Here is a 25,531-nt window from a genome sequence, read left to right on the forward strand (position 1 = left end):
TCCCATTGGTAAATCAGAATGTAGTGTTTACATGAATGCTAAACAAGTGTTCGGTTGATGTGCCTACAAGACCGGTGCGTCTCACAGGTGTTGCTCATCAGTAATCACACCACCGGCCTCGTGCCGTTCTCTCACGCCCTCAGCCTCGTCCTGCTCGCCACAGTAAACATAATGAATGGCGACTGTAGAACGCAAAAGCCGAATCCCGGACATTTTGGGTGATCTCGAAATCCCGGGCAGACTCGTCACAGAGACTCACGATAAAATGGCGTCTTTTAAGTTTTGAGTTAACTAGTTGCCTAGCCTAGTTGTTTAACTGCGCTCTCTTACCGGTAAGCGTGGCTTGGGAGTGGCCTCGTAGGGCAGCGAAGCAAGTGCGTTCTGGGATTTGTTGTCTTTCATCCACATGAGCCAAAAATACATTTTCTGGCTTTTCTCAGTCTAGAAGGCTCCAAATTCAAAAATAATTTCACATTTCTACTACATGAATGACCCATTTTAAATAAACACTAATCTTTCCAGAGGTGAAGTATCCCTTTAAGGTTTTATGTTTCTGCTAATTCAACCTCCTCACATTCTGCTCTTACTGATGGAATGTAAAATCAGTGAAGACTGTGTTGGAAACTCAGAATCGAAGACCAGGAGACTTGGTTCTTTCTTCAGCAGGATTCTTTATTGAGAACACGAGCTGTCGGTAGCTGCAGTCAAGTCTGACTAAGGGAACGTTCTCTTACAATTTATATTCATTTAGGGGCAGGAACCAAAACTTTGTGATGAGACAGGTTTAGGAACCTGTTCTAGACTGAGAGTGTTGCCACTCCTAATCCACTCAGCATATCTATTCAAATGCTGAGACTCGAGTACAGGACTGGCAGGACTCTCTTGCTAAAACACAAGCTCCAAGAGCCATTAAGAGTTTTCAGGAGAAAACAGGAATTGCAACTTTGCTGAGCAGAATCATTATCTTAACCTTAAAAGCTAAATACAATATTCTTTATTCTTTATTCCGTGTTGTTATGTATGGAAGCATATTTGAAATAGATTCTTAAAATTTGTTATTCTTCAGTCCCCCGTTTGAGAGTTCTTAAAAACTCTCACAAAATACAATTCTTGTAACTTGTGTAAGTTACAGGCACATAGCAAGTTCATTCTTGTAGCGTGTGATAGTTACAGGCACATAGCATGATCTGTGTTGATTTTCTGTAATTGCATGCTGACACAGAAACAAACATGCAATTAGGGTCCGTGAAGTCCTTACGAGTAATAGTCTTTTCTGGTTGAAACTGTTATTTCCTTGTGCTGGACGTGGTTGACACATTTGATACTAACAGGTTTCCGAACTGTGAAAAGTTATCTTCAGTCATCTGGTGTAATTTTGTTGAAAGATCAAGAATGTCTTGTTGTATTTTGTTCAAGTTCTCTGATGGATGACTGAAGTTCCCGTAGGTGAGTCTCTGCGTTGTGTATTTTTCTTTTTCTTTTGTGATAGTTCGTTCAGCAGTGGGTCTAGTTGTCTTCTTGAGGTTGTGGCTTCATATGCAGGTGAGACGGTCGTTGCATATGGATCTCGGAACAGCCAACAAGTGGTATCTGCGCAGAGGAAGAAAGAAAACAAAAGACGACAGAGCAGTATTTGTTCAAACACTAGGGTTGTAGCAGTATTTGTTTAAACACGGGTTGTATCGTTTTCAGAGTCTGCTGTTGTTGTTTCATTCTTTCCCTATTTCTTAATTGATTTGACACCTAAAAGGAACAGTGAGGTAAGGATGGGACTAGTGGATGGGGAAGGCCTATGAGGGAGTCTTCACCGCAGGATTGGCCCCCGAAGCCTGTTGCATTCGGTTCTTCCCTGGGCTCCTCACTGGTCTGTGTCCTATCCTATCCCTGTAGGGGGGGAACAACTGTACAGTGTGTGAGAAAATTGGCACATTTCCATTCTCCAGTGAAACATCAGTCATAGTAGACATCATAATAGAGGATGGGTGTCTGACTGGAATATTCTGTGGCATAACATTTAAGGCTGCGAGTCTACTTAACCAGGGTCCCCCAAAGGAAGGCTGAGACAGTCACTTTCCTTTTGTTCTATTAAACAAAAATCAGTCTTTCATCTTTGTTGTTGTTTCTGGGGAAATTAAGCACTCACAGCCCAAATGGTTAACACATTATCAAGTTGCCCCACGAGGGGAGGGGCTGCTTCAGAGTAGCAAGCAGGCTGAGCAGAAGCTGAGTAACCTTGTTAACTTCTTTAAAGTTCTTTTTGTTTTTCCTACACTCTTTCATCCAATGCCCAGGTTTACCACAGTAATTACAGCTGCCCTCTCTCTTAGGACATTTGCGTTTCAATTGATTCTCTGTGTTGACCTTAAAGGATGCTGCTGCAATTTTTACTCTTGCCTTGACATCAGAGTCTCTTTCCCAAGTAGCTAACCTGTCCAAGTTGTTTTGCAGGGTTCTACTGGACCATGTTAATTCTAAGTAAGGCAATGCATTTTTATGTTCTGACAAAAGACAATCAAACCATGCTCGAACTAGGGGACCATTATCATCTAACACCTTCTCTGAAGTGTCAACAATTCCGCTGTAAGCTGCAGCGGTCTGGCAAAATCTTTCTTTGTACTCACATACAGTTTCACCCGTCTTCTGTACACAACTAGTGAGCTTCGACCAGTCCACGTTCGGTCCAACAATGTTCTTTAACACTCTCAGAACTCCCTCTCTCAATTCATCTTTTCTGGCATTTTGAAACTCAGAATTGTTTACAGCACTTTCAAAATCATTGAATTCCGCATCTTTTTGGACAATTCTCTCCTAAACTCAGAAAAATTTATTTGCACTGATGGCAAACTTTCAACAAGTCTCTCAATATCTTTAGGACCTAAAGATGTTTTGACTGCTTGTAGCTTCAGTATGGGGGTTGCAGATGGAACTGTATCAACCCCTTTTCCCCTTCTCTGAGCCTTTTGTCTTGCTCCACACACTTCAACTGCATTTACATCTTTCATCAATCCAGCATTGACATTGTCCTCTATTCTATCAAAGGACTGTAAATCAGGATAGCTTTCATCTGACTGTTGGTTTTCTGAGTCACATTTGGATGAGGCCTTATGGCCCATCTTTTTCTTGAGACAGGACACTTGAGTGTGCAATTGTTTGTTCTGTTCTTTTAACTGAGCTTGTTCTTGTGCAATGGATAAGCTAAATTATCTGTGACAACAGATAATGGCTTTCACATTGTTCTTGCGAATACTTGCTCCTAGTTTCTTTTTACAATCTTCAATTGACCATACTTTGTCTGGATGAATGCCAAATTTCTTGGTCAAATCCAATTTGACCGACTCGGTCACTATGGAGAACATGTGCTGTCCTAACAATGACTTGAACTCACTGTCTGTCCATAAAGGAGTCGCAAGACCACCTTTTTCAGTTGTGGGAATTAGTCTAGCACTTTTCCTAAACATTTTGTGAATTTCTTTGTTACCACACAAACAAACACTAAACTTATCTGTTCAACAGATGGTACACTTGTAAACTTTCCAGTTTACCAACACTTCACACTTAACTTCCCTGCCGACAAGAACAGAGGATAAACAGAAATAACTAGCACATAAAGCTAATCCTTCTCTGCCTAAAGCAAAGGATACAAAATATTAGCACATGCTGCTAACCGTCCCTGATAAAGCAGAGGATAAAATCTTCACTAACTTTATAGAGGATAAAACACTTCCCTGGCAAAGCAGAGGATAAACAATATTAACATGTAATGCTAAATCTTCCCTGCCTGGCAGAGGACATCTTTCATCTCTAAAAGCAAACTTTTAGAGGATAACTTGGTTAACAAAACCCTGCAGCTGTCTGTTAACTCTTCTCTGACGGCGCAGAGGATGACAAAATTTTACTGGTCTTTAAAGGTTCTTTTGAATAGAGTGAAACTCGCCGAATCGTTGGTTGTACAGAAAAACTTCGTCTGGAACTCAGTCAGAAAAGTTCATTTTTTGTTGAGATCTTTGAGCTTGAAGTTTCAAGATTCAGTCTGGAACTCAGTCAGAAAAGTTCATTCTTTGAGATCTTTTTGGAGCTTGAAGTTTTCAATCTGGATTCAGGTGATTCAGTCTGGAACTTAGTCAGATCTTTGTTGATTCAGATCTTTGAGCTTGAATTTCTTTGAGTTTCCTTTTTCTCCATCCGGGTCACGGCACCAAAACTGTTGGAAACTCAGAATCGAAGACCAGGAGACTTGGTTCTTTCTTCAGCAGGATTCTTTATTGAGAACACGAGCTGTCGGTAGCTGCAGTCACCAAAGTCTGACTAAGGGAACGTTCTCTTACAATTTATATACATTTAGGGGCAGGAACCAAAACTTTGTGATGAGACAGGTTTAGGAACCTGTTCTAGACTGAGAGTGTTGCCACTCCTAATCCACTCAGCATATCTATTCAAATGCTGAGACTCGAGTACAGGACTGGCAGGACTCTCTTGCTAAAACACAAGCTCCAAGAGCCATTAAGAGTTTTCAGGAGAAAACAGGAATTGCAACTTTGCTGAGCAGAATCATTATCTTAACCTTAAAAGCTAAATACAATATTCTTTACCATGATGTTATGTATGGAAGCATATTTGAAATTGATTCTTAAAATTTGTTATTCTTCAATTGGCCATCATATATATACAAGCCATTCCTCTTACATCATATACATATATGTAGTATATGTCATGTTATGTTTTTGTGGTTGAAATTAATGCGGTTGGATAAAATCTGAGTTTGTGTTCATGTTTCTATCAAGAGTTTAAAGAGATCAGGTTAACCGAGGGCTGTGAAGGGAATGTTGAGGTTTTCTACAATGGATCCTGGGGTAATGTGTGCTGGAACCAGATGAACAGAGACACAGTGAGTCTGATCTGTCAAGAACTGAACTGTGGAAGATCTGGTGTTTTGTCTGATTCTACACCAAGGCTTGAATCAGCTCGTAACTGGCTGGATGAAGTGAAATGTCGACCACATGATTCAAATCTGTGGCAGTGTCCATCTTCACCCTGGGGACAGAACTACTGTAATAATGATGAAGTGGCCAAGGTCACCTGCTCAGGTAAGACTGATGCAATTTCCATCTCTAAAAATACAGTAATCAGTTGACATTATTGAGTATATAAACAAAATGTGTCTATATAATATTGAATCAACTTGTGATTACAGAACAGGAGAGTCATGAGTCCCCTAGAAGCTATTTGTCATGCTCCACATCTCCACATCAGAGACAGTGTTCAGGTAAGTTAATTTGATTTTGAAGAACATAAAAATCATAACAGCCATATGTGATATATGTATGTGATTTAGTTCTGGGGAACCAAGAGGATTTAATCACAGACATGCCCCACTGTAGGTGTTTCAGTTCTGACAGAACTCTGTTGGCCAATAATGTATCCACTTGTCTGTGATTTAGATCATGTTCCTCTCAGACTGAGTGGAGGTTTGGGCCGGTGCTCTGGGAGGCTGGAGGTGTATCATAACGCTGTGTGGGGTTCAGTCTGTGCTGATCTGTGGGACATCAGCGATGCTCAGGTGGTCTGCAGGCAGCTGGGTTGTGGAGCAGCAAAGAGGGCTGATGGGAATTCAGTCTTTGGTGCTGGTGAAGGTGTTGTGTGGCTGAACAGAGTCGAGTGCAGAGGGAATGAGATTCACCTGTGGGACTGTCCTCTCTCCCTGAAGAACCACACTGACTGCTCCCACAAAGAGCATGCTGGACTCACCTGTGCAGGTCACTGGAAAACACTGAGCAATTGTGGTCATTTTTACATAATTTTAGTGTTTATAATATGTGTGTATTTGCTTTTCCAATGTGTTTGTGTCTGTTTTGCCAGATTTGTCAGTGTCCACTACTCCTGCCACAACAACATCAGCTTCTCCTCCAGTTTCTCAGACAGTGCGCTCAACATCAGTCACTCCTCCACAAACTCCTCCAGTGTCTCTCTCTGTGCTTGTGGTTGTACTGGGAGTTTTGCTCTTACTGCTCTTAGTGCCACTGCTTATACTGATTCAGCAGAACAGAGTGATGAGGAGAGGTAGGAGAGATCCAGAGACTGTCATATTGTGTCTTATTCAGTGTGTGATCAGTCATGTGTTGTGAACTGACAGCAGGTTTGTCTATCTACACTCACAGCTCTCTCTAAGAGGAGACACAGGACGACGACTGAGGCCGTTTATGAGGAGATTCATCACAGACCCAGTAATAGACAGAGTTTCTTCACTCAGAGAGGTGAGTAAATGTCATAGAGTCTGATTTGAGGAGATCATAATCACTTTATTCATAGCGGAGAGTAGAATAAATCACATAGATCCATTTGTGGGACTTTTGTGTGTTATCTGAAAGATATACAGTGTTGTGATTCAAAGGAAGTGGGGATTTTGATTGATTTACGATTGTGAAGACACACACGTTCACAATTGTAAATCAGCCAAAATTCAGGCAAAATTATGGAAATTACTTCTCCATAATAGGAAGTGTCCTTTCTGAAGAACAGCATTCTGGGTATGAAGATGCTGATGAGCTTCTTTCAGGTTAGAGGACTCAAATATAAATCAACATAACTCAAATCTTATCTTCTACATACAGAAATTAATGGATGTTAAATGAATTAAAAATATTCACTCAGCAGGTTACAGAGTTAAAATTATATAAACTCTTCTGCACATAATAATTCAGATAAGGATTTACTGAATCTTTTGTTTCTTTCATCTACTCTTTTTAAAGCGAATTTTGCAGGAGGAGCTGCACCTGACTACTATAATGACATCACCACCACTGAAGGGTCAAATAAAGGTCAGTGACTTGAACTCATTTCACTAAATTAAATGAACTATTGGGCCTCTGTACAGTAAAAGCAGTTTTTGTTTATTTCCTCCTTGCTGTTAACTCATTTAGAAGAGCAGCAAATCACACCTGACAATTATGATGATATAATCACTGTTGGACTGAGATCTCATGATACAGGTTTATTTCTTATTATCATTTCTACAGGTTTTATTCAATTATATTTTATTCAATAAGGGTTTAGTTAATTATACATAGTCACTGTTTCAAAATCCCAAATTTTGCACATTTAATGGATGCATTAAATTTTTCATTATTGTCTATTTGTCTCTTTTGACTTGCCAGAAAACTATGATGATGTCATCATTGTACGACAATTATCCAAGGATAAAGCAGGTGTGGGATTCAAATTACTCTCTTAAATTTCATGTTTTTTTGTTTGTCTTCAAATTATAGTTGCATTTAAACTCATGTAATTAATAATGGACACATTTATATCAGATGGTGTTCAGGAGGAGTATGATGATGTGAAGAATATCAGGGAATATATGAGTGACATGTTTGGTATGTTACTGACACCTTTTTACCTTACACTGAATTTGTTTAATTTTTATAATCGCTTTATAATATCAATTTCTGTGATTATGATAGCTCATTTAACTTGATTGTCAATATTGATGTGTTGCATATATTTATACATTAATTTGCTCTTATTTTCTAATAACAGACTATGATGATGTGGAAGAGGAGCCAGGAAAACAGGGAGGGACTTTATAAATGAAACCACAATCACTGCATCAAATCTTTTCAAAGCTTTTAAGTTTTCTGCAGTTTAAGTGTCTTAGATACTAAATACGTTTTAACTGCTATCCACCATATGTAACCACATGTAATATTTTGCATTGAAATCTACTTAATCAGTTACATTTAATCAGTGTTTAACAGGAAAAAATGCTTAGTTTAAACTTCTCTTTCCAGAAGTTTTTTTTACAAAATACATTTTTGTGATCTCATTGAAACATGATGTAGACATGGCAATTTGAGAGAACAAAAAAAAAAAGAAAAAAAAAATCCCAACATTCAATCCATTTGTATATAATTGTTATGATTTCAGATGCTTCACCATTTAACTTCCACTGCTCCAGTCTTTAACATTTCACAGCAACTACTATACAAATATAATATTCCTATTGAATGTAGACCCACTGATGGTGAACATATACAGCATATATTTTGCTAAAGAACGTTGGAATGTACTTTGGGAAATAAGTTTACAAACAGCAGCTGTGATCAAGGATCTTTCCCTCAAAAGAATGTAATGACTCTTTGAACTGAGCAGAAGAGCATGTTGTTCACTTTATGTCCTGCAGAGGGTTTTTTGACAATCAGTCATACCCAGCATGCATACATTTGTTGTATATTTCTGTCCAATTTTATTGTTTTTAATTGATTTTAATGTTTTTTGTTTAGCAATTAAAATCAGGCTGACTATGTGCATGGATATTATGCCATTATTATTATTGTTATTGTGAAATTGGGGAAATTTTTGTGAAATTTTCAGTGTTTTTTGCACACAAAATGCAACAGTTCAATAAAATTAAATGAAATATTGTATACTGTTATTCTGGAATAGTGCTTTGATACTGTATGTCTCTCTGTCTTCTCAGTGTTTGTGGTCAGCAGTTAGTTATCAGTGCTTGTATCTCTTCTCTGCAGGTGTCAGACTCTGGCGCTGTATGTACACTGAAGTGTTTCCCACATTCACTCTCATGACAGCTGGGTGACTTTGTCAGCACTTTATCATGTGTGTGTCTCCTCAGTAAAGTGTCTGTAAGGTGGAGGAGGAGTCCCGTTCATCAACAGTGGCGTTCTCTTGATATATATGTAGATTTATTGGCTGATTTGTCTTGTCTCTGTTCTCTTGAAGTTTAACTCTGAGTGTGATTGGCAGTCGTCAGAAGCCCCTCCCCTCTCTCTACCTTTATCTTTCTCACCAGAGCAGACAAGAGTCTCTTTTTCTTCAGAATTGTAAAGAGAGCAGATGAAAAGTTAGTCCTGAAGTGCAGAGCAGAGGAAGAGGAAGATGAAGAGCTGTCTGACAATCTTTCTGATGTCCACAGTCGTCACACTCACCAGTGCAGGTATTTTACCTTGAATTAAAGGGCCAAACAGTTCCTTTCAACATATTAAATGAAAGAAGTTTTATATTTAACACAAGGATCTTCCTGTGTCCTATCAATAAGTTTTGTAATGTTTAATTTCTCTTAGTTTCATTTATATAGATTATTGTTTATATTCACTTACTGATATTGATTTATTTTATTTTAAAGAATTTGCTCATGGAAGAAATAAATTAGATTTTCACTGATTATTTTTTCTTTTTCTGTAATTGCATTAAATTGCCTTGTGGTTTGATGTGTTTTAATATTATACATGCAGTTTTTATGACTTCATATTGAGTAAAATGCAAAACGATTTTCACACCACAGGACTATTTAAGTGAACTGTAAAAAAGCAGCATAATTAAAAAAAATGAATGGACTTTCATAGATAAACGACTCTTGTGTACAGGCAACGTGACGTTGGTTGGTGGTAACCGTCTCTGTGCTGGTAGAGTGGAGGTTCTTCATGGTCAGTGGGGAACAGTGTGTGATGATGGCTGGGATATAAAATCTGCTGGAGTGGTGTGTAGAGAGCTGGACTGTGATAAAGCATTACGTGCAGTTGGTGATGCTCACTTTGGAAAAGGATCAGGTCCAGTATGGATGGATCAAGTGAAGTGTACTGGATCAGAGTCAACACTGAAGAACTGTAAATCAAAACGATGGGGTGTAAATAACTGTGGTCATGATGAAGATGCTGGAGTCATTTGCTCGGGTAAGACTGTCCAATCTTCCTACTGTAAATGTTTTGTTACCAAAAGAAACTGAACAGAATTAATTTCCTTATCTTAATTTTGAAAAAGTTATAATGTTGTTTATTTATATAATTTAAACACACAGGTCGCCTCCCCAGACTCATTAATGGATCTCATCTGTGCGCTGGGAGATTAGAGATACTTCAAATTAAGAAGTGGGTTTCAGTGTGTGACGCTGCCTTTGACCAGCAGGATGCAGAGGTTGTGTGTAGAGAGCTGGACTGTGGGGCTCCTGTACAGGTGCTGGGAGAAGATGCTTTTGGAAAAGGAGACGCTCCGATGTGGACACAAGAGATTCAGTGCAGAGGAAATGAATCACACTTTGTGTTCTGTCCTACATCCAACTCTTCAAATACACACTGTTCCCATGACAATGCTGTAGGAGTAATATGCTCTGGTTAAGTCATATTTGACCTCTATTTACATGTATTGCAAACATAAAGAGATTCAATCTCTTTTCTATAAGAGCAGTAAGTGTCCTTGAACTTTTGTTTTGTTTCAATACATTTTGTCCAGGTTACACTGATCTCAGACTGGTAAACAGCTCAGACTCTTGTTCTGGTCAAGTTGAGCGTCAGTACTTCAGTAAATGGGGCTCAGTGTGTGATGCATGCTGGGATATGCCAGAGCTGCCAGTGTCCTCTGTAGACAGCTGAATTGGGGGATTGCTGTGTCTGTTGTGGGATCAGACTGGTTTGGAGAGGGAACTGGTGAATGGCACTGCAAATACTATAGGGAATAAGGGTTCATCAACTTCACCCACCAGAAATTTACCCACCAGTCATTGTGCATCCCCACCACAGTACTTGAAGTAATTAGTGGACAGACCTATGATCCTGGAAAAGGTGTTTTTTTCCTAATACCTAAACTTAACAACTACCTTACTAACTATTAATAAGGAGTATATATATATATATACAGTGAGGAAAATAAGTATTTGAACACCCTGCTATTTTGCAAGTTCTCCCACTTGACAATGAAATTGTCATCGTAGGTGCATGTCCACTGTGAGAGACATAATCTAAAAAAATTCAGAAATCACAATGTATGATTTTTTAACTATTTATTTGTATGATACAGCTGCAAATAAGTATTTGAACACCTGAGAAAATCAATGTTAATATTTGGTACAGTAGCCTTTGTTTGCAATTACAGAGGTCAAACGTTTCCTGTAGTTTTTCACCAGGTTTGCACACACTGCAGGAGGGATTTTGGCCCACTCCTCCACACAGATCTTCTCTAGATCAGTCAGGTTATGGGCTGTCGCTGAGAAACACGGAGTTTGAGCTCCCTCCAAAGATTCTCTATTGGGTTTAGGTCTGGAGACTGGCTAGGCCACGCCAGAACCTTGATATGCTTCTTACAGAGCCACTCCTTGGTTATCCTGGCTGTGTGCTTCGGGTCATTGTCATGTTGGAAGACCCAGCCTCGACCCATCTTCAATGCTCTAACTGAGGGAAGGAGGTTGTTCCCCAAAATCTCACAATACATGGCCCCGGTCATCCTCTCCTTAATACAGTGCAGTCGCCCTGTCCCATATGCAGAAAAACACCCCCAAAGCATGATGCTACCACCCCCATGCTTCACAGTAAGGATGGTGTTCTTGGGATGGTACTCATCATTCTTCTTCCTCCAAACACGTTTAGTGGAATTATGACCAAAAAGTTCTATTTTGGTCTCATCTGACCACATGACTTTCTCCCATGACTCCTCTGGATCATCCAAATGGTCATTGGCAAACTTAAGACGGGCCTTGACATGTGCTGGTTTAAGCAGGGGAACCTTCCGTGCCATGCATGATTTCAAACCATGACGTCTTAGTGTATTACCAACAGTAACCTTGGAAACGGTGGTCCCAGCTCTTTTCAGGTCATTGACCAGCTCCTCCCGTGTAGTTCTGGGCTGATTTCTCACCTTTCTTGAGACCCCACGAGGTGAGATCTTGCATGGAGCCCCAGTCCGAGGGAGATTGACAGTCATGTTTAGCTTCTTCCATTTTCTAATGATTGCTCCAACAGTGGACCTTTTTTCACCAAGCTGCTTGGCAATTTCCCCGTAGCCCTTTCCAGCCTTGTGGAGGTGTACAATTTTGTCTCTAGTGTCTTTGGACAGCTCTTTGGTCTTGGCCATGTTAGTAGTTGGATTCTTACTGATTGTATGGGGTGGACAGGTGTCTTTATGCAGCTAACGACCTCAAACAGGTGCATCTAATTTAGGATAATAAATGGAGTGGAGGTGGACATTTTAAAGGCAGACTAACAGGTCTTTGAGGGTCAGAATTCTAGCTGATAGACAGGTGTTCAAATACTTATTTACAGCTGTATCATACAAATAAATAGTTAAAAAATCATATATATTTTTTTTTAGATTATGTCTCTCACAGTGGACATGCACCTACGATGACAATTTCAGACCCCTCCATGATTTCCAAGTGGGAGAACTTGCAAAATAGCAGGGTGTTCAAATACTTATTTTCCTCACTGTATATATATATATAAATTTACAAATTTTTCCACCCATATTATGTTGTATTTAAGAGTGTGTGTGTGTGTGTGTGTGTGTGTGTGTGTGTGTGTGTGTGTGTGTGTGTTTGTATGTAGTGGACACACCAGAGGATTATGATGATGTCATCATTAATGGACAGTGCTCTCAATGTGTAATGGGTGAGTCACACAACTTCATTTTTAATCTACATTAATCTACAAGATATAGTGAACATGCGTTTTTTGTTTTGTTTGTTTTTTTTGTGTAAAGAGGGAGATCAGGATGAGTATGATGATGTGTGGAGTATCACTGAAGATTTGAGAAACTTGTTAGGTAAGCTTTATGTCTTATGATTCCTACACTTATTAAATATATTGGAATATCTTTCATGTTAAAGATTCACAATTTACGAATTTACCACTTCATCAGTTTACAACTGAATTGAAACTGAATTTTACATCTTATTACACACACACACACACATATATATGCACTGTATATATATATATACTGTATATATACTGTCAAAGTTTTAACATACCTCATTATTTAATACATATTTTGGAATATATTAAAGACACAATTATAAAATAATTTGAATAGTAATTTGCTGATTTTAAAAATAAACTCATTTTGAAAAACTGATGCAATCACAAAATTGAACTGTTGCTCTTTCTTTAAAGGTGAACTAAGTAACTTTTTTTACCTTAACTGAACAGCTTCGGAGTCATTGGAATGGTTATTTTACTTATTTCGGGTTGAATGGTGGTCGTTTCGCACCCCCCTGGTGCCCGTGAGCGGAAAATACGCACTTGCAACTTTGAGCCGGCGGGCCGCCGGCCGCCGCGTCAGGAAGTCTCGCGTGATATCAGGTATCGCGATGTAAACAATTGCTTTACGGCCAAAACAAATCTGCTAAAATGCTGTCATTATTGCTCTCCCTCACGCTGTCCGAACCCGAATGAAGAAGACGTTTTAAAGAATGTCCCATCTGCTTTGATGTCGTTGATCTATAGCCTCTGGTGTCTTAGAATCACCAACGAGTTTTTACAAGTGTTGTCAAATATCTATTCCGAAGCTGTGGGGGGAGCTCTAGAGAGAAACCTGCGAGCAAAAAGCGAGAATACAGCGAAGAAATCCCGAAGCTACTGAGTGCTGCTTTAAAGGAACACTCCACCGTTTTTTGAAATAGGGCTTATTCACCTTCTTTCCTACATTTAGATAGGTGGGCAAATGCATTTTTGTCTCAGTGCATGCATTGTTTTAGTTTGACAGGGTTGGCGCTAGCTTAGCTTAGCATAATGAATGGAATCCTTTGTTGCCAGCTAGCATGTCCTGAGTAAAAGTGATATAAAAAATAAAAAACCCCCACCTAATTACTTCTTGTGGCCTGCGTATTCACAACAAGTACAAATAGTGATGCAGATTAACACTAGGCGATTTCCTAGGCAGATATTGACTTGGGACTATATTAGGGGGAAGCATAGGCGAAGCACTGCTACTTGGGCGCAGAGATATCACGTCCAAGTAGCAGTGCTTCGCCTGTGCTTCCCCCTAATATAGTCCTTAATATATAAGTCAAAATCTGCCTAGGAAGTCGCCTAGTGTTAATCTGCATCGCTATTTGTACTCGTTGTGAATACGCAGGCCACAAGAAGTAATTAGGTGTTTTTTATTTATTTTTTATATCACTTTTACTCAGGACATGCTAGCTGGCAACTAAGGATTCCATTCATTATGCTAAGCTAAGCTAGCGCCGACCCTGTCAAACTAAAACAATGCATGCACGGAGACAAAAATGCATTTGCCCACCTATCTAAATGTAGGAAAGAAGGTGAATAAGCCCTATTTCAAAAAACGGTGGAGTGTTCCTTTAATGCAGACTATGATGATGTGGGGGAGGAGTCAAACGATGACAGAGAAGCTGTTTGACCCGATGGCCACACCCACTGCCACTGTTCATATCAGCTTCTGGATTTTTTTTTATTTAAATTTTTTTTAAATAAAATACCTGAAATATTTGGCAACATTTTGAAATGATACTTTTAGAGTTCCCTTTGATAATTTCTTGTAAGCATTGTTTATTGCCATGATTGCCACAGTTCAGGGTTATGAATCAGAGTCAGGGTTAAATCTTTTGACATTTAAACATTTATTTCCTCTTCCAGTGATAAAACATGATAGTTACAATACAAAAATAATTTTTCTGAACATTTTTGAATATATGTTAGAAAACATTCCTAAATAACCTGAAATATGATGTTTGCATACATGATATTCAGTGTCTGTGTTGTTGTTGTGAAGTTGTACATTTACTCCAAACAACTGTCCTAATGAGAACTCAACTGCATTACATTGTAGGATGCAATAACATATCTCACCCAGAAAAGATGACTAAATATTACCAATTGTGTGTACTGAATATTTAAGCTAACAGCATTTTTGAAGAGAGAAATATCTTTCTCATTATTTGAGAGATCATAATGCTCTTCTACTCCCGTTTTCTGAATTGTTCTGAATATATAAACAATGTTAATTAAAGACTCTTTTAAGAATATCTGATTCATTATCATGATTATTCTGTTGTTTGTCTTTGTTGTAATTCTTTTAAATATGGTTGACTTAATTTCATCTCTATTGTGATTTTCCTATGTTATCAAAACTGTTTTCTCTTAACTCAAAAAAACCCCAAAAAACTTCAAAACATATGCAGTCTAAGTATTACACTGACAAAATATAACTTGAAACAATTCATGCATGTTTGTATTTAAACATGTCGGAGACTTTAAATGCTTTGATTTATATAGACAGATAAAATGACCTTGGCCCCTAATGACAGATCCAGCACATTTCAGTTGAATTTTACAGTCTTTTACTGCCATCTTGTGGATATAGATGAGTTACAGTAATATAATTTCAGTCATTGAAGATTCAGTTTAAATCATAATAGCAATTTTTTTGTGTGTGTGAAAATATAAAATGCTGAATGTTTTTATATGAGTTAGGGGATAGAATGTAAAGTTTGTACAATATAAAAATCGTTGTCCATGGAGAGTCCTCAAACACAAAGTGTGTGTGTGTGTGTGTGTGTGTGTGTGAGTGAGTGAGTGAGATGTACTCGAACTTCAAGCAGAAGGAACTGTATAAAATATCCTGAATGATCAATCCACAGGTTGATTTGTGGTGCAGTCTGGAATCATAACTACACCATGTTCGTTCTTCCCCCGACTGAGCCTGGTTTCCCCCAATACTTTTCTTTCTCCATTTCTGTCACCAGTGTAGTTTGGGTTCCTTGACACTGTCACCTTTTGGTTTGCTTAGTTGGGGACACTTACAGTTTTTTACAATCGCTATGACAGTTTTTTTCAATACTTTTAACAAATTTCCTAAACTCTTAACGCACCAACACACCTAAAACACACAATTGGCAAAACGGTTAATTTCATGCTCAAAATCACACATTGTAAACTAAACTCCAAAACTAATTTTCAAAATACAATAATACACTAACACAATACACAATGTCTAACAAAACACTGCAAACATGTTTCAAAATCAAATAATTATTCAAAACACTAACATATGTTCTCTTCCAACAGGAACATTTAGTCAATCATAACACAATGACAAAAAAACACTATCATCAGCTGAAATTACAGAAACTGCATTATTTTATGTGTGTCAGGTCTGCCCTTATACAATAGACAGTATATTGTATTGATCATAGATTGTGTTTTGCACTGCAGTTTTTTTTTTTTTTTGAAGTCTCTATATTTTTGTTTTGTTTGTAATGTAAATGCATGCATTTTGTTTTGTTGTTTTTTGCAGCAGAAATTCAATACAACAAAATAAATGACCCTTCTTAGAGTAGCTTTATAGAATGTATGGTTTGTGAAAAAAAGAAGACAGAGACAGAATTGCTGCAGTAACGGCTTTATTTGCAACAGGACATTTCTGCAAGATAACAAAAATATGCAATATAGCTGCCATTTACAGTATTACAGTACTGTATGTGAAAATACAAAATATACAAACAGAAAAGGCCATCTTCTAATCTGCCCGGTCTTCTGCATTTGTCCACATGTTCTCATCCACATCACACCTGATATCTTCCCTTCCCTGGCAAGGCATCTTGGGAAGAATCTTTTACAGTAACATGCCTTATCCACCCCTGGCAGTGTTCAGCTGTGATGTCTTGGTATGCAGCATCTTTTGCATACAGGAGGGACATTTGGTCCTGTGGACTATGGTCAAAAACCTTTCATCTCCAGGCTGAGAAAACTCCTCAAAGGGGTTGAGGAAAAGGAAGTAAGGGGCAAGGAAAATAGACATCATCCTCTGATGGGCGTCAAACCAAGCTGTGACTAGACGGGAATGGTGGAATGCGACATTGTCCCATATTTGCATAACTTCAATCAGCTGTTTCTCACTAGCAATGGAATAATGTGAAAATACAAAATATACAAACAGAAAAAGCACCAGAAGTATAAAAAAAAGAAGAAAAAAAAGAGTCATCTTCTAATTATTTGCATAATTCAATCAACTGTTTCTCAGTAAGAATAGAATAAAATACAGGGGATATATTTGTGTTTCAATTCACAATATAAGCAGCTGTTTACCTTGACTTTAGCCTGTAAGGTTAGGTTTAGAACATGGGGTTATCTGTTCTGACATACAGTGTTAAAGCATTGGTAAATATGGCAGTAAAAATCCATTGTTTTGTTCTTGTTTGAGCTTGTGTGTAAAAGAAGTTCAAGCATTTTAAATTTGTGTTAATTGTATGCATTTTGTGTTAAAGCAACAAGAAATGTGTAATAGTATAGCTTACACAGACGGATGTAGTGCTAACTGTGTTAAGAGTTTTGGAAAATTGTTAAAAGTATTGAAAAATCTGTCATAGCAATCGTCAAAAACTGTAATATTCAACAATATTATTGATCTGACTGCACTGACAATATCGGTCTGAACTGAGCTGGATGATGACATCAGAACTGAACTCATTCCATAACTGATGAACTTTACACAATTATTGAACCGAACTAAATCAACATTGAACTGTTGTCTTTTAGAGCTGCTTTACTGCATCATTGAATCATCATTTCCTGTTTATCACGGTAATTCTGTGAAACAACCTGTTAAGCGCTAATACAGATTATTTGACTTGACTTTACCTGTCTTAAATGTCATGGCTCGCATGTTACTTTCAAAACTTTTAATGGGAATTGAAATCATTTATTGTGAGCTAAAAGTGTCGTCTTCAGAAATCCTGTCAAGAGTCTTTCTGAGCTCAAACTGCTCCAGTCTGTTTGCTGCTGCTGTAGGTCTCTTTCACGGCTGCAATATGGTCAATTTACAAAAAACATCATATGTTTCACTTAAATTGTAGTTGATAGAATTGCAAATGTGAAAAACACCTATTATTAATTTTTGCCATGTCCTCCGACTCATCCCCCATCGTCCACTCTCACTCTCTTTGGGCCAACACTCATTAGCAATACTAGAACATAATTAATGCCATGATTATTCAATCTTAATCAAGCATGACAGAAAGGCTAAAAGTAATCTATATCAAACAGTCAAATTAATGTTTTTATTTATTTAAATCATGGGCCAGTTATCATCACATACTTGTTGTTGTTAATAATGTATTTATTGATGCATAATATGTATAATTATTTAATTATAGGGGTCAAATTAATGTTTTAATCATGAACACAAAATATTTGATAATGTTGCGTTGCTGTTGTTATTGTCAAATACTTATTTTAAGTATGTTATACTTATTTTTAAGTATTTCAAATACTTATAGTTGCATTGTTATTTTAATAATTATTACTATTTTTATTTTTATCATGTATTTATGCATAACCATTTTCATAACAACTTACAGGTTCTAGTAATGTGTGTGTTTGTCCACAGACATAAGCTGAAGATTTTATTTTCCTTAATTACTTAAAATCTATTGTCATTATGCAGATATTTAAAAATGCCTTCTCTTGATTTATTATTAATAAATCAGTGGTTTATCACTTTCTGTATTATGGCAGTTAACAGAGTCGTAAAACATCAAGACTGTATCTCTCGTTTTTGCAATAGGCCTAAGTGTTTTTACTGCCATCGCATTGCAGTGAAAGTGGGCATTGTCCGCCTGTCTTTAGAATAAGAAGTGTTTTGCTGCCATCTTGTGTGTGAGTAACGCATTGCCCCCTTTAACTCAGATACCCATTGCTGCTGATTTGCTGTATAGGCCTACAGTACTTGCTAGTGATTATGTATATCATGCGATAGTGAATATTTTTTAAACAGTTTAAACTTGTGATTTTGATTTTTTTTTTTTTACAGTTTTTTTTGACAGTTAACATTTTATTGAATGCAGAATGTATAAACTTTATATACTTTTAAGCAGTTATCAGTATCTGTATCAGCAGGTGTTTGGGTCTAATGCTGTAAATATCCTGGGCTGCTTCCTCTCTGAACTCTTTAATGTCTCCTGTATGATGTGACTATTTTTTGCCTCTGGCAGGTGTGTGTGTCTGTGTGTGTGTGTGTGTGTGTGTGTGTCTGTGCATCCTCACTGAAGTGTCTCGATATGGAGGAGGAGTTCTTTTCTCTGCTGACACGCTTTAGATAAATATGGTGTAAATCAGAAATGCCTCCTCTGATTTGTCACTGAAGTTGTTTGATGATTTCCTCTGTTGTGTCTAATAAGGTAATGATGAACCTGATTGGAAAGTTTTGCAGCTTGCTCTCTCTCTTTAGGGGACTGACAGTTCCCAGTTTCTTCAGTGTGTTTGAGGGAGCAGAGGAGAAACTTGTGCTGCGTTCTCTGAGCTGATGAACTAGAGCTGAAGGAGATGATGGGGGGATATTTGATGCTGATATTTCTGCTAAAACTCATCACCGCTGGTAGGTTTATTTAGATTATTATTATTTTTTATTTTTTTGGCAAAAAAAAAAAAAATTATTTAAGTTTTGTGTTGTGGTTTTTTTGTGTTGTGGTTTCTTCTGTCTTACTGTTCTTTTTCTAATAGCTCTTTCCCTTTTGGGTCATTCCGTGTCAAATCAAACTAATTTCTCTAACATACTTGATTAAATGTTTCAACTTGTTCATATTTTTTTTTTTCTGAACGAAGACATACTTAAATGGTGATGAAAGTCAAAATATAAAATTCCATGGATGAATATTTACTGAGTAATCCACTATTTTGTTCCAATCTCTGTGTAAATAAAAAATCATAATGGTGCCATCTTTCTATTGTGATCCCTCTTATTTTGACCCCCCTGTACAAAATAGTGGATTACTCAGTAAATATATCAAGATCAAAATATTTTTTTTAGCTGTGGACCTCTGGTTGAGTCAGAGCCGGCGGCAGGACCGTTGAGTTGACACAGAATGTTCACAGACATTTCTCGCTCTCTCTTGTTTGTCATTCACCTGTTGCAAAAAGTGTGAAGTCACCCTCTTTCTCTGTTTTTCCCTTTGTTTCTTCATGTCTTGTTTCTCTCTGTTCTATTTACTGTACAGACAGTGGAAATGTGAGGTTGGTTGATGGTCACAGTCGCTGTGCTGGTAGAGTGGAGGTTCTTCATAGAGGTCAGTGGGGAACAGTGTGTGGTGATTTCTGGGATATGGCTGATGCTGCAGTGGTGTGTAGAGAGCTGGACTGTGGAGAACCTGTAGATGCTCTGCGTGATGCTCATTTTGGACCAGGATCAGGACCAACATGGATGAGTATTGTGTTGTGTACTGGATCAGAGTCTACACTGAAGAACTGTGGGGGATCATTAGAGTTTAGACCTGGCTGTGGTTCTAGTGGAAATGCTGGAGTCATCTGCTCAGGTAAACGGCTTCAAACCTAACCTCACTAATGAGTCACCTGCCTTAAATTAACCTCTTATTCATAATTAGATTTTTTTAAAGCTGTTTTGACTTCCATATTTTAAAACTGGTTTACTTTTAGCTTTTATAAATTGTGCTTAATGGTTGACCAACAAAAAGATTTATGTTGTCAGATAGTGTAACAGTTTTTTTTTTTTTTTTTTTTTCATGAGAGAAATAATCTCCTGGTCTAAAACAAACCAAATGTACATACAATAGCCTATATTTAATGTTTTGTAACACATAACAATGAGGTTCAATTTGCTAACATTAGTTACTGCATCAGGTTCCATGAACTGATAAAGAACCAGACAACATTAATAGGTTTATGTTACTTTCTTTTTTTTCTTTTTTTCTTTCTTTCTTTCTTTATTTAGATGGGACAGTGCATAGTCATGAACGTACAAAGTTGAACGTAAATACGCCGGATTTAGCACAATGCTAATTTCCATCCGTAGTCCCAGACATATACAATTACAAACCAAAAAACAAACAAACAACATACATATAAACAAATATACATATAGAGCTTAAAAACATTAAAAGGTCCGATACCTTATAGAGTTCTTATTGTAGTATTTTTTTAAAGTGCATAAGTGCATAGACATCCCAAAGTGCTTATTATAAATGTATAAATAAATCTACCTATCAAATTCTACCTTCTTACTTAATGATTACATTTTTTATTGTTATTCAGCCATCTTTTAAGATGTTTCTTAAATGAAACAAAACTGGGGCTATCTCTAATTTCCGTTGGCATTGGCATACTGTTCCAGTTTGTGCAGCCTTTAATAGAGAGGACATTTTGTGCAAACGAAGATTTTCTACTTCACAATCCCCTCGAGTAAATGATCCAGTCCTAGTCTCGCTATTTCTCTTTTTGATAAAATCCCCCAGGGGTGGTGGGGCGATTCCATTCATTGATTTATAAATAAGACAGCTACTTTTAAAAATTTTAAGATTTTCAAAATTTAGAAGTTGATGCTTCTCAAGAATTGGTCAAAGGTGAAACGACTGTGGTTTCCTGTCAAATACCTTAACTGCATTTTTATATAGTTGATCAATGGGTTTTAATGCAGTAACTCCAGCAAAAGACCAAACTGTGAAGCAGTATTCAATGTGGGAAAAAATCATACAATGGAGATAGGATTTACCAGCCTCTGTTGTAATGTAGGACCTGTTTGTAATTTTATAGATTATATTTTATAGCATTGGTTACCTTTTGTATGTGTTTTTTGAAAGTGAGTTTTTAATCTAGTATAATCCCAAGATACTTGAACTGGGCTACCAACTCCAATTCCTCCCCTCCCAAAAACACAGAAGATCTACATAGAATCTACTTTCTATGTGTACTTTCCACATATTGGCCCAGAGATGGATTTTAATAGAGTAGCTGGTCTCAGATCATGTGCCTACTGCTACAGACAATAGTTGTAACAATCAGACTTCACAATTTACTGGAAATAATGATTTAGTGGAGATCCAAGAAGAAATCAATCATTATTTCCAGTAAATTGTGAAGAGTCTGATTGTTACTGCAATTGTCTGAGCAGGATAAGAACATTACTGAGGCTCATAAGAGAAGCTGAGGAGTTAATTGTAAACTGTTTATGGTCAATAATCAATCCAGAGATCATCAACGCAAAACATCAAATTCTCAACTATTATAGCCTTTTTATTTTATTTTATTCCACCTATAAAATAAGTGTCTCATGTTTTTATGTGTGTATTCTCTTCTTCAGGAGTCCGGCTGGTTGGAGGTTCTCGCTGCTCTGGGAGGTTAGAGATACTTGATGATCAGTCGTGGGTTTCAGTGTGTGACGCTGCCTTTGACCAGCAGGATGCAGAGGTTGTGTGTAGAGAGCTGGACTGTGGGGCTCCTGTACAGGTGCTGGGAGAAGATGCTTTTGGCAAAGGAGACGCTCAGATGTGGACACAAGAGATTCAGTGCAGAGGAAATGAGTCTCAGATTCACCTCTGTCCAACATCACCATCACACCAACACAACTGTTCACATGACAGTGATGTTGGACTGGTGTGTGCAGGTTTGACCAAATTTCCAAATTTCCTGTAAGTTGTTTTTCTCTCATTTTTTTTTCTGTCCTTTACTTGTGTTTGTCTCTCATTTTCTCTGTTCAATATCTAGATGGTGTGAATGTGAGACTGGTAAATGGTACCAGTCGCTGTGCTGGTAGAGTGGAGGTTCTTCATAGAGGTCAGTGGGGAACAGTGTGTGGTGAGACATGGGATATGGCTGATGCTGCAGTGGTGTGTAGAGAGCTGGACTGTGGAGAACCTGTAGATGCTCTGAGTGATGCTCATTTTGGACCAGGATCAGGACCAACATGGATGAGTATTGTGTTATGTACTGGATCAGAGTCTACACTGAAGAACTGTGGGGGATCATTAGGGCTTAGACCTGGCTGTGGTCCTAGTGGAAACGCTGGAGTCATCTGCTCAGGTAAACTGCTTCAAACCTAACCTCAATAATGAGTCACCTGCCTTAAATGAATTTTTTTAATCTGTTTTGACTTCCATATTTTAAAACTGGTTTACTTTTAGCTTTTATAAATTGTGCTTAATGATTGACCAACAAAAAGATTTATGTTGTCAGATAGTGTAACAGTTTTTTTTTTTTTTTTTTCATGAGAGAAATAATCTCCTGGTCTAAAACAAACCAAATGTACATAACATAGCCTATATTTAATGTTTTGTAACACATAACAATGAGGTTCAATTTGCTAACATTAGTTAATGCATCAGGTTCCATGAACTGATAAAGAACCAGACAACATTAATAGGTTTATGTTTCTTTCTATGTGTACTTTCAACATATTGGCCCAGAGATGGATTTTGATGGACCAGTAGCTGGTCTCAGATCATGTGCCTACTGCTACAGACAATAGTTGTAACAATCAGACTTCACAATTTACTGCAAATAATGATTTAGTGGAGATCCAAGAAGAAATCATTATTTCCAGTAAATTGTGAAGAGTCTGATTGTTACTGCAATTCTCTGAGCAGGATAAGAACATTACTGAGGCTCATGAATGAGAGAAGCTGAGTTAATTGTAAACTGTTTATGGTCAATAATCAATCCAGAGATAATCAACACAAAACATCAAATTCTCAATTATTACAGCCTGACTTTTTTTAAATTCCACCAATAAAATAAGTGTCTCGTGTTTTTGTGTGTGTATTCTCTTCTTCAGGAGTCCGGCTGGTTGGCGGTTCTCGTTGCTCTGGGAGGTTAGAGATACTTGATGATCAGTCGTGGGTTTCAGTGTGTGACGCTGCCTTTGACCAGCAGGATGCAGAGGTTGTGTGTAGAGAGCTGGACTGTGGGGCTCCTGTACAGGTGCTGGGAGAAGATGCTTTTGGCAAAGGAGACGCTCAGATGTGGACACGAGAGATTCAGTGCAGAGGAAATGAGTCTCAGATTCACCTCTGTTCAAAATCACTATCATATGAAAACAACTGTTCTCATGACAGCAATGTTGAACTGGTGTGTGCTGGTAAGATCTGAATTAAAAGACTAAAAAGATACACAAATACTGTATATAAACCCATCTCAAAGCAACACGCTGGTCAAGTTGGATAAATGCTTTTCTCTCTCCATTTCTTTTACCCTCTCATAGATGTAATGAATGTGAGACTGGTAAATGGTAGCAGTCGGTGTGCTGGTAGAGTGGAGGTTCTTCATAGAGGTCAGTGGGGAACAGTGTGTGGAGCTGGCTGGAATTTGGCTGATGCTGCAGTGGTGTGTAGAGAGCTGGACTGTGGAGAACCTGTAGATGCTCTGGGTGATGCTCATTTTGGACCAGGTTTAGGACAAATCTGGATGAGCAGAGTCATGTGTACTGGATCAGAGTCAACACTGAAGAACTGTGGATCATTAAGTGGATCATTTAGTGGTCCATGTGATCATAGTAAAGATGCTGGAGTCATCTGCTCAGGTCAGTGAGATTGATCTTCAAAACACTTACAGTAAACAGTTCCCTAAACAGTTGTGGCACATATGCGTGTGCTATCAGTGCAAAAAGCTGCATCTCATTTACTAACCATCCACAAACTAATTAAACGGTTACATTCATTGCCAAAATGGCACTATGTTTTGACTTGTTTTATTCTGTCCTGGCAGATACGTCACTGTATTGTTAGACAGATAGCGAACATCAACAATAAGACTCAGTAGGCTTGACTCCAGGTTGAGTGTTTTCTTTATTGAAATCTTGGTTGTTTTCTTTTTTGTAAAACTGCAATACAGTATAAAATAAACACTATGTTACAGTCAAATATGTGCAACATCAACATAAATATAATAACCACAGCACATATTACAATAAAAACACAGGCAAATGAATAATCATAAATGAGGCTTAACAGCCTGCTAACTCTGTATATATAGGCCAGCTAAATCCATGCTAGCGGTTAGCATTACGATTAGCATTAACCCGATTTTCACTGAAAATAAATGCCTTTAAACAACAGTAGTAGAACGTCTACACGTTTTAACTACCTAAACGGCTGAGCGACCATACTCACTGATGGATCTATTCCAAGGATAGACAAATAACGCTGGTGGTGGAGCATTCAGTCTGCATGCACACCTGTTGACGATCTCTTTACAAGCGCAATGACTCCAAATACCACTAGATGTCACTAAATAACATTAACAAAGCACTGACACTGATAGGAGTCAGAACACTCCCCGCTTTGTTTAATTATGTTATACCACCATCTACTCTTTTCCTTTTGGTATCAGTAACACAACATCACTAATTGGCCTAAGATACTCCTTAATTGTTCCTTGGCTAAAGGTCTTCACCATAACCTTGCGGATTCTGCTGTCAGAGCTGGGAATGGCCTCAACTATCAATCCGAGAGGCCACTGATTGCGTCTTGCTTGAACATACTTTATCAGTACAACGTCACCGTCCTGGAGATTATGCTTCTCCTTGGTCCACTTTCTCCGCGGCTGAAGAGTTGCTAAGTACTCCAGCCTCCACCTTTTCCAGAAGGAGTCCGCCAAGCTCTGGACCCGGCGCCACTGTCCCTTGCATAGGTGGTCCAATTTGAAATCCCCTGGGGGAGCGGGAGTAACACTTGACTTTTGGGTTAGTAACATGGCAGGCGAGAGTATTTCAGGTATCTCTGCATCATACGAGATTGGGACCAGTGGTCTGGAATTCATAATGGCCATAACCTCAGCCATCAAAGTTGTTAGGACTTCATGGGTAAGTCTGGTAGCTCCATCCTTCGCCAGCAGCGCATCTAGAATTTGTCTAACCACTCCTATCAATCTCTCCCAAGCTCCTCCCATGTGTGTAGAATGAGGTGCCATAAAGGTCCATGTACAGCCCTGGTCTTGCAAGTAGTTCTTGACCTCAGGGTCGCCAGTGTTAAACTGAAGCTCTCTGCATGCACCAATAAAATTGGTGCCTC

At 38.1% G+C, this 25,531-nt stretch overlaps 1 protein-coding gene across 1 annotated transcript in view; it reads left to right on the top strand.

The window, feature by feature from the left end:
- The window catches only part of LOC311082265 (scavenger receptor cysteine-rich domain-containing protein DMBT1-like), a gene marked incomplete at both ends in the record, with an annotated part of 49,499 nt that overhangs the window by 9,660 nt on the left and 14,308 nt on the right, over positions 1-25,531 (top strand). Inside the window, 18 exons of the mRNA XM_084112995.1 lie at positions 4,782-5,084; positions 5,192-5,263; positions 5,439-5,753; positions 5,857-6,057; positions 6,156-6,251; positions 6,494-6,553; positions 6,747-6,815; positions 6,918-6,986; positions 7,152-7,202; positions 7,308-7,370; positions 8,758-8,947; positions 9,499-9,683; positions 12,478-12,540; positions 19,919-20,047; positions 21,829-22,125; positions 22,233-22,547; positions 23,299-23,601; positions 23,725-24,042. Of these exons, the coding sequence (XP_083969121.1) occupies positions 4,782-5,084; positions 5,192-5,263; positions 5,439-5,753; positions 5,857-6,057; positions 6,156-6,251; positions 6,494-6,553; positions 6,747-6,815; positions 6,918-6,986; positions 7,152-7,202; positions 7,308-7,370; positions 8,758-8,947; positions 9,499-9,683; positions 12,478-12,540; positions 19,919-20,047; positions 21,829-22,125; positions 22,233-22,547; positions 23,299-23,601; positions 23,725-24,042 (3,099 nt within the window). The remainder of the gene's footprint in view (positions 1-4,781; positions 5,085-5,191; positions 5,264-5,438; positions 5,754-5,856; positions 6,058-6,155; positions 6,252-6,493; positions 6,554-6,746; positions 6,816-6,917; positions 6,987-7,151; positions 7,203-7,307; positions 7,371-8,757; positions 8,948-9,498; positions 9,684-12,477; positions 12,541-19,918; positions 20,048-21,828; positions 22,126-22,232; positions 22,548-23,298; positions 23,602-23,724; positions 24,043-25,531) is intronic.

This window comes from Abramis brama, assembly GCF_963993115.1.
Source record: "Abramis brama genome assembly, chromosome: 4".
NCBI lineage: Eukaryota > Metazoa > Chordata > Actinopteri > Cypriniformes > Leuciscidae > Abramis > Abramis brama.